The sequence below is a fragment of the Stomoxys calcitrans genome, chromosome 1, assembly GCF_963082655.1.
Source record: "Stomoxys calcitrans chromosome 1, idStoCalc2.1, whole genome shotgun sequence".
Lineage (NCBI taxonomy): Eukaryota > Metazoa > Arthropoda > Insecta > Diptera > Muscidae > Stomoxys > Stomoxys calcitrans.
Window position 1 is genome coordinate 67,617,933 of NC_081552.1, and position 10,266 is coordinate 67,628,198.

General features: G+C 41.7%; 1 protein-coding gene across 1 annotated transcript in view; it reads left to right on the forward strand.

The window, feature by feature from the left end:
- The window catches only part of LOC106093055 (tuberin), a 121,279-nt gene extending 114,604 nt beyond the window's left edge, over window positions 1-6,675 (forward strand). Inside the window, exons 13-16 of the mRNA XM_059362508.1 lie at window positions 5,676-5,819; window positions 5,875-6,045; window positions 6,102-6,197; window positions 6,260-6,675. Of these exons, the coding sequence (XP_059218491.1) occupies window positions 5,676-5,819; window positions 5,875-6,045; window positions 6,102-6,197; window positions 6,260-6,376 (528 nt within the window). The 3' untranslated portion in view covers window positions 6,377-6,675. The remainder of the gene's footprint in view (window positions 1-5,675; window positions 5,820-5,874; window positions 6,046-6,101; window positions 6,198-6,259) is intronic.
- Window positions 6,676-10,266: the final 3,591 nt, after the last annotated feature.

Genomic DNA, 10,266 nt, shown 5'->3' on the forward strand with positions numbered 1-10,266 from the left:
TACTCCCAAATACCTTTTTTTAACCCCTATATTGCGATGGTCAGTAAAAAATTGCTGTTTGTGCGGTATTTTGGGAAAGGGGTAGACGCCCAGAAAATGGTCGGTAAATATGCCCGATTAAGGGGTGTTTTGGGGATTGGGGTGGTCCCCCAAACACTTAGCCCGGAAAATACATCAGCAACGTGCTCTATTCTCATATATCTATATATCATTTATTTGAACCCCATATTGCCATTCCCTCAAAATTGGATATCAAATCCGTTTTCTAATCTCATTTAAACTCCTTATTGCAAAAGTCAGCAAATATGTCCGGTTTGGGGTACTGGCCCTAAAAACTTTGAATATTTAGCTCCACTCTCTTTAGGACCCAAATTATCTTGGTGAGCAAATACGTCCTATTTGGGGATTGTTATGGTGGTAGGATGTCCGCTAGACAGTCGGCCCCTAATTTTGATATCAGATACGTGGTCTGCTCCCACATACCTTTAATTTGAGCCCCATATTTCCATAGTTGGGAAAAAATTACCGGCTTGGGGGGTGTTTTGCGGGATTGGCGGCCACTCAGTGAGTTGGCCTTGAAAGTATATATTAGATTCGTGTTCCCCTTTAAAAACCCTCTTATTTAAGCCTCATATTGCAATAGTCAGAAAATACTTACTATTTGGGTGGTGTTGTGGGGGTGGGACACTTTTTCCGAATATTGACATCAAAGTCGTGCTTTACTCCCAAAGACCTTTCCTTTGAGCCCCATATTGCTATGGTCGTAAATTTGACCCCTTTGGGGGTTGTTTTTGGTGGGAGGCGGCCCCCCAAATATATGGATATCAGATTCGTATTCTACATTCAAATACCTTTTATTTAAGCCCCATATTCCCATGGTCAGTAAATAAGTCCAGGTTGGTGGGTGCTTTAGAAAAGGGGTGGACCCCCAGAAACGTGGTCCCATATTTGGATATCAGATTCGTATTCTACTCTCAAATACCTTTCATTTGAGTCCCATATTGCCGTGGTCGGTAAATATGTCCCATTTAGGAATGTTTTGGGGCTTGGGGTGGTCCCCCTAACACTTGGTCCGACAATTGGATATCAGACACGTTTTCTTATCCTAAAAACCTTTCATTTGAGTCCCATATTGTCATGATTGGCCTAAATATATGTTTGGTAGGTTTTAGGTTGGGGCAGCCCCCCTAGGTACCCCATCCGAAATTTGGATACCAAATTTTTATTTTTAGGGTCTATATGAAAGCACACAAAATTTCGCTTAAATCGCACCACCCATCTCCGAGTTCTGGCGTTTCTGAAAATTAGAGTAAGGGGGAGGGACCCGTAATGGAGTAGGTAGAGCTGTCGTTTTCTTCGGATTCCAGGAAAGTAACCTAGATGAGTGGAGCTGCGGCTATATCCAAAGTCCAAATATATGGGTGTGATTCTTGGCCAGAAACTGAATTGGAAAAGAATTTTCCATCAAAAAGGACTAAATGCGCTCTACATCTGTCGCAACTCGATAGGTTGGAGTTGAAGGCCTAGGCCCCGAATGGGTGCACTGGATATGTACGGCGGTGATTGGGTCGTTTTTGAACTATGGATAACTGGTCGGGCATCAAGCTGTGTGCAACTGTGCCATCTGCAAAATGATCGGGAACAAGGTACCGCGTCCCCGAGGGAATCGTGGAATGCCATCTTCGAATCCCATCTTTAATGCCTTTGCAAAGTATGCGGCAAGTACCATTCTGTTGGGCTGGTTGTTGAAGCCACATATTCATGTTGAGGGGTCGATCCTCGTCAAGCAGGTGAGCAAGCTCGTTCCGGTTCGAAGAACCGATCGCCGCTGGAACAGGGTGGTCATTGGTTATTTAAAGGCGCTAATAATTCGCCTTGTCATATCGAGCATCATAGACACTCAGTATTTGTGCAAGAGCCGGTGCCGCCCGACCTCTCACTGAGACTCTCCGCTCTATACCGCTGATTGTTCGTGACTGGCGTGGCAGACGAGTAGCTGCCACGCCAGTCACATTTCACTATTCGCAACCTGTGGACGCGCCCGGTAGCTCGCAGCTACGTTTCTCATGACAGCAATGAACACTACACAAATTGGAGCTCAATATTTATGCCTGTGTCGGGCGCTGGTGATGCAGAGTGACGGCATAGTATATGCATCGTAGTGGACTATTTAACATAGGATCCTTCCCTGTTAACGAAGCTCTGCGATGAAAGCATAATTTTCTGCATAACAGGATGGCTCCAGATTGGAAGTGAATAGAAGGCAGGAGTTGATTTAAGTACCTTGGAGTTTGGTAGTCATATTGGTGGTGGTGGCTGAGATATTGGTGATTTCCCGAACACGATTGCGATGCAAGAGAGGCTGACCGATCGTACTATATACTTTCTACGATATACGTCAACAGGATAGTCAAGCGGCACTGAATGATTGCGGTTCCGCGAACCCTTTCCTGTGAAAGCTTTTTGATAGGGTTGACGTTTTCTACGACAACCGAGCGAATGCGGAGGGGCTGACGCCGGGAGTTGCCAAGTGGACAAAGCCTTGTTCTCGAGTTTTTTTTCGCATTAGGATGTCACTTATACTGGTGCTGAGGAAGCATAACCCCTTTGAGGCGGATTTATAAACGGTCTGAGGTGAGGAGCTGATGACGGTCGCACACCTTTTGTAGGTACGCACCTCTTAGCTTATTCGACGCCGTGGGGATTTGGTGCAGCGGTCGCAGCTAAACACGAGGATCCCAGACTCGTAGAGGTGGTGGAAATTGAATAAGAAGTTTTTCAAAACCACGCAGTGGGGATTGAAGGCGACGGCCACGCAGCCCATAACTACTGCAATCCCATGGCAGCCGGTTGTACGCACCGGATTGACCCGATGGAATCCCTTATCGGCAAGGACTGCCGCCTCGATGTACGTGTTCGTCTTTTTTCACGCTTCCAGTCCGTGCCGGAATTGAAAAGTTCGGTTTGCCAAAACCGTCTTCATCATCGCTCGGTTAGGTGTAACCGGTGCATGTGGGTACATTTCAAGGTGTTGTGGGAACACAGATAGCAGTGGGTCAGAAGCGTCGTCGTCGTCTTCTGCGTCCTCGTCGTCGGACTATGTGACCCCCCCGACCCCTACATGAAGTGTATGGGGATAGCAGTCAGGTCCGGTACTGCCGAGATAGAGCAATACAACGTGTACACACCGCCGGTTGGTAGCTGTGCCCCAATTAATGGCCAAGCGTACAATCGTATCCTGACAAGCCGTCATCTCTTTGGGGTCAGACCACCTCCCCATAATTCTCACCATCGAGCGACAACACGATTTCAAAACCTCTGAGCGCCGGACGTTTATCAATCAGAAGAAGGCCGATTGGGCTGGCTTCAGAGAGGCAGTGGTACTCGAAGACGAGCGTGATGGGATTCGTTGTACGGACCCCACTAACCCCAGAATCAGCGAGATGAATCTGAAAATAAACAGGGTAGTCAACGAACATAAGCGGAATTTGTGGCTGGAACACTTGGAGCAATGTAACTTAGGCACCGGTTTAGGCAAGCTGTGGTCTACTGTTAAGTCTCTCTCGGACCCCGGTAGACGGGATTGCAGGACCTCAGTCACTTTTAGTGACGTAACCGTGACTGATCCGAAGAGATGCGCCAGGTTGTTCAACCGTCAATTTATTGCGCATCCCGAGAGTGACAGGGCAAGTAGAAGAGCCATTCGTCGTGTCCGTGGTCTCCGAGCCAATGGACAGCCATCACAATTTACCGTGGACGAAGTTACGAATGTCATCCGTGGCGCCAAATCATCTAAGGCGTTGGGCCCCGACTTATTATCTGTGTGGTCGCCAATCATTTGTGGAATTTAGGTATAACAAGCACCTTAGAGTGAAACAAGGAGTTCCCCAAGGCGGGGTGATATCTCCGGCACTGTTTAACCTCTACCTATCCTCTATTCCACCCCCTCCAGACGATTGTAGGATCATAACATCAGCCCCCCTCCCCCCACATTGTTGACATCTGCGATAGGTTGAACGTCTACCTCAACGAACTTACCTCATTTTTCGCTGCAAGACATTTAAAGATATCCGCCACCAAATCTTCAGCCACATTGCTCAATACGTGTGGTGAATGCCGAGCTGACTGCGATGGTCGGTGGAGAAATGATTCCGACCATCAAGTGTCCCAAAATACTTGGCGTCACATTTGCCAGCTCATATACATTCTCCCCACATGCCACAGCACTTTGCGATAGAGTCAAAAGTAGAAACAAGGTCCTCAAGTCACTTGCCAGCAGCACTTCCACCACGTACAAAGCAATTGGCCAGGGTGGTCTCGTCAGCTCTGTGACACGCAGTGGAAAAATATTCAGATCTGTCAGAATGCCGCCCTCCGAACTGCGACGGGCTGTCTTCTCAGTTCTTATATGGACCACCTCCATCAGGAGTCAAAGATCCTACCAGTGCGAAGATATAATTACATGCTATCTAAGCAATACCTTTTGGGCTGTTATCACAGAGATCATCCAAATCATAATCTTGTGGATATATATCCACCGCCCAGAAGCCTTAAGGTAGATCTATTTACATGATGTATAGCGTGAGATTCAGCGCTACAAGAGAGAACCTCTAGACAAACGGCATATCAAGCAGGTCTAGACAACATTCATGCAGACACGGTAGCAGATGCGGTAAATAGTTATCAGGTGAATGTAGTCCTTGGAGAACGACCGCCTCCCATTGCGCCTGAAGAAATTGACCTCCCCCGGCAAACCAGAGTAGTTCTGACTCAATTCCGTTCCTGCATGCAGCCGTTTCAACTGCTACAGAGCAAGGATTGATACCGACGTGTATTTTCCGATTGTAACCAGGGACTACACGATACACCTCACCTGTTTAACTTCCCAGCCAGACCCACTCGACTCTGACCCAGATCCCTGTGGACGCACCCCATCTTGGTCTCAGATTTCCTGGGTCTTGACACTCAACAGAATCAAACAGACTAAAGATAGAACACAACAAACTTCTACAACAACTGCTTAGACAGCTCATAGTTGTGCATTCGCACGGGTAGGATCTTTATCCCCTGGAAGTGCTTCGGATGTCTTCAAATTTCTGGCTGCCGAATAAACGTAAAGATCAGAATGGTAGTGGTTTAACCTCACGCATATATTATCAAAGAGGGTGACCGAAGCTGTGATTGTACAATCGTCCGCAAATGATGGGTGCCCGAAGCTGTGATCGTACAATCGTCCGTAAATGATCGGACTGCTAATAGGAGTCCTGACTGATTATTGCATCGTCTGGTCTCTCATGTCGCGCTGGCCGCGGGGAGAGGAATATTTCTGCAGGGTGTTTGATGACGAGGAGGAAATGAAGAAGGTCGAACATCTTTTGTATCGCCCTTTTTCTGTGCCTGGATTTTCTTCAGGCGCATAGTCGAGTTGTCATTCTGGACTTCTTTATAGGCATGACTTGGCGGGTGGGACCACACTCTCAAAGTGAAAGTGCCTCCTCGGTCCATCTTGTTCTCTATATCAATGTCAATAATGTATGTACTTTATAGGCTCTTAGACCAATATTTCGAAGACATAGAAATGGAATGGCAAAGTAAGTATACCCGATGGTGGAGGGTATACATTGATTCGTTGAAACTGATTGGATGTTTTTTAACATGTTTCTCCCCTCTTTCAGGTTACTTTCCATGTGGCCACTTTGATGCCTACAAAATTGACCAGCGATCCAAATTGCAACGAGAAGAAGAAGCATATTGGCAATGATTATGTAAACATCATTTATAACGAAAGTGGGGAGGAATACAATCTCAATACAATATCGGTAAGTTAAAAAGAGCATCATTCCTTAGAGATTGAATGTATTTTTTTTTTCAAAGGGTCAATTCAACTATGCCTGCGTGATTGTGGAACCTTTGGAGTTGAATACCAATCGAATTTATGTAAAAGTTCGCCCCGAAATAGCAACATTTGTTTATCACCCAGGACCGAAAATTGTTTCCGATAAAAGTGCCCCTTTATTGGCCAGACAACTGGCTTTGCATGCAAATGTAAGTACTTGGTTGGGATAAACTACAAATTTCTAAAAATTTTACTTATATTTCAGTTGGCCTCCAATGTCTATCAAAGTTTAAAAACAAAAAATCCTTATGCTTCCAATTGGTTGGAAAGATTGCGTAGCATTAAGCGTTTGAGGGCAAAGGTAAAGATATTTTATTCAAATTCTTGCTATGTTATTATATTTTCTTCACCTCCCTCCCACAGCTTCTGGAAAACCAAGCTCAAGGAGGTGCCACAGCCGCCAATGCCGATATTGATGATCGTTCGGCTGAGGCTTTAAATAAACAAAACACAAATCGTGACTTTACAAAATACACCTAAAATTTGAGAAAATATTAAAAAAAAGCATAAAAACGACATTTTTTTTTTGTAAAAACAACTATAATATTACAATATAAAAAATTTCGTATAACATGGTAAAGAATTGAATTCTTTAGCAATTACTTTTGCGTTTAGTAGCTGGGCTTATTACGTTCATCAATGATACATTTAAGAATTTATATATGTAGCTTTAGTGAAAAACAATGAACAACAAATGATCGAAGTACGAAAACTTGAGAAATATTTAAATATCTATATTATCCAAAATAAACGCTTTGTAGCTTTTTTAAAAAAATTAATAGTAAACTCAAGTTTTATTGACATCAAGTTTGCCATCGGCGTAGGAGAAATACAGCGGTCAAAAAAAGTATTCATCATTAGCAAAATTGATAATAAATTCACTTATTTTGGGTAATTGAAGAAAATTTAAAGTAAACAAATAATGCAGTTTTATGCAATAGTTTATTTTTCGTAATATGTTTTAAAATAAATTCAAAAAATAAATTTAATTAGCGCAAAAAATGCAATTTTATATAATAACACCAAAAACAGAACAAAAAAAGTATTCATCATTGATGTGCTATCATCAAAGTCAAATTCAAATATTATTTGGGAATCCCCCTTTTCTGTTTTATTTAGTAAAGGAGGCTTTGCCCTTGACAGCAAATATTTAATTTCATTGAAAATATAGTTTTTGTCAAAATGGGTCGTAAGCAAAACGAGGTTTCTGATGAGGTAAAAGTTTTGATAATAAAACACCACAGGAATGGTTTAACTCAAAAAACTATCAGTGAAATATTAAATAGACCACGATCTACTACATATACAATCCATCATCAGAAAGTGGACAGAAACGAAAACTGTTGACAATAAACCAAGATCTGGTCGACCAAAAGCACTTTCAGTTGGAGATGTGCGTTGGCTAGTGCGGCAAGTTCAGAAAACTCCGAAGACAAATGCGACCATTCTTCGTAAAAACACTATGGAATATTTAGGGAAGGAAGTTACTACACAAACAATTCGAAATACACTCAAAAGGCATAGTTACAGAGGAAGAACTGCACGTAAGAAGCCCTTTATAAATAAAATAAACCGAGTGAAAAGGCTAAACTTCGCAAAAATGTATGTAAAACAGCCCGAATCATTTTGGAAAACAGTCATTTTTGCAGACGAGAGCAAGTTTAATCTTTTTGGGTGCGATGGAAAGGTCATAGTGTACAGAAAACCAAATACAGAGCTTGAAGAACGAAACACAGTTGCTACTGTAAAACATGGTGGAGGTGGTTTAATGGTTTGGGGGTGTATGGCGGCTTCAGGAGCGGGAAATCTTGAAAGTATTAATGGAGTAATGGATCATAAGTATTACATTGACATTTTAAAGAGGAATTTAAAAGATAGTGCTGTAAAACTTGGGCTTGGTAATAACTTTCAATATTATCAAGATAATGACCCCAAACATTCTGCTTTAAATACCAAGATGTGGATGCTGTATAACTGCCCCAAAGTCATTAAAAATCCTCCTCAAAGTCCCGACTTGAACCCAATTGAACATCTTTGGGAACATCTCGAACGCAAATTGAGAACGCGCAATTTTTCGAGCAAGAGTCAAATGCAACAGGTGATAATGGAGGAATGGACTAATATAGACCAAAATATAACCGCTAAATTAGTCCAATCGATGTCAAACCGTTTAAAAGAAGTTATAAGACGCGGTGGTCGAATAACAAAGTATTAATTTTTCTAAATTATGTTATTTATTTTTTTGTTTTTTTGCAATGATGAATACTTTTTTTGTTTAATTTTTTGTGTTCAGCTGTAAAATGGCCCTTTTTGTTCCAATAAATACTATTTTTTTCTTTAAAAACAATGAAATTGTGTACATATATATCACACAAGCACTACTGCATCATTAGTTTAATATGTTTTTATTCCAATTGTCTTTTGTAGACTTATTAAAAAAAAAACATTGAATGATGAATACTTTTTTTGACCGCTGTATGTAATAGTGTAATATTGGAATGCCCAAAAAGTAATTGCGGATTTTTCATATAGTCGGTGTTGACAAATTTTTTCACAGCTTCTGACTCTGTAATTGCATTCTTTTTTCTGTCAGTTATCTGCTGTTACTTTTAGCTTGTTTTAGAAAAAAGTGTTAAAAAAGTACATTTGATTAAAGTTCATTCTAAGTTTTATTAAAAATGCATTTACTTTCTATTAAAAATCCGCAACAACTTTTTGGGCAACCCAATACATCTCACTGGAGGGTTATAGTAGCTAAAAACTTCTTTCGTTGTGGTTGTTGAGGTGAACATCAACCACGACCAAAATATGCTTCCTTTGGAAATGCGGTCCCACATAAAACAATTGGATTATATGAAAAGATTCTTGCTATGAAGAATTCTTGTCCCAAGAGACCCTTGCACCAAATTGTATGTATGAAAGTTACACTTTACCTTTCATTTGATACCCATATTGTCTATCTATCTATATCTATAACAAGTTTGAGCGTGCAATGTTCGACCGGGCCGAATCTTATATATCTTCCACCATGGATCGCATTTGTCGAGTTCTATGCGCGGTATCTCTTCTTAGGCAAACAAAGAATGATGGATAAGAATTGTTATGCTATTAGAGATGTATCAAGTTATAGTCCGATTCGTACCATAAGTGAATTGAATGTTGAAGACCATAGTAGAAGTCGTTGGGTTATATTTCAGTCCATTCGGTATAACAAAATACTTCATGCAAAATCTCATCCAAATCGGATGAGAATTGCGGGCTATATTGGCTCAAGAAGTCAAGATCCAATACCGGTTTATATGACAGCTATACCAGATTATAAACCGATTTGAATCATACTTAACACAGTTGTTGGAAGTGATACCAAAACACTACGTGCAAAATTACAGTCAAATCGGACGAGAATTGCGCCCTCTAAAGGCTCAAGAAGTCAAGACCCAAGAGCGGTTTATATGGCAGCTATATCAAAACATGGACCGATTTGGCGCATTTACAATCCCAACCGACCTACACCAATAAAAAGTATTTGACATGGACAGCATGGACATGGCTAGATCGACTTAAAATGACATGACGATCAAGAATATATATACTTTATGGGGTCTCAGACGCATATTTCGAGGTGTTACAAACAGAATGACGAAATTAGTAAACCCCCATCCTATGGTGGAGGGTATAAAAATGAATTTGTGTTTGTATGTTTGTTTGTGGTTCTGTAATTCGTTTGTTCGTATAGACTCAAAAACGGCTGAACCGATTTCCGAGTGGTCCGAAAGGAGCAATATGCTATATCATTTTTATACCCTCCACCATAGGATGGGGGGTATACTAATTTCGTCATTCTGTTTGTAACTACTCGAAATATTCGTCTGAGACCCCATAAAGTATATATATTCTTGATCGTCGTGACATTTTATGTCGATCTAGCCATGTCCGTCCGTCTGTCAGTCCGTCCGTCCTTCCGTCCGTCCGTCCGTCCGTCCGTCCTTCCGTCCGTCCGTCTGTCTGTCGAAAGCACGCTAACTTCCGAAGGAGTAAAGCTAGCCGCTTGAAATTTTGCACAAATACTTCTTATTAGTGTAGGTCGGTTGGTATTGTAAATGGGCCATATCGGTCCATGTTTTGATATAGCTGCCATATAAACCGATCTTGGGTCTTGACTTCTTGAACCTCTAGAGTGCGCAATTCTTATCCGATTGGGATGAAATTTTGCACGACGTGTTTTGTTATGACATCCAACAACTGTGCCAAGTATGGTTCAAATCGGTCCATAATCTGATATAGCTGCCATATAAAACGATCTTGGGACTTGACTTCTTGAGCCTCTAGAGTGCGCAATTCTTATCCGATTTGAATGAATTTTGGCACGA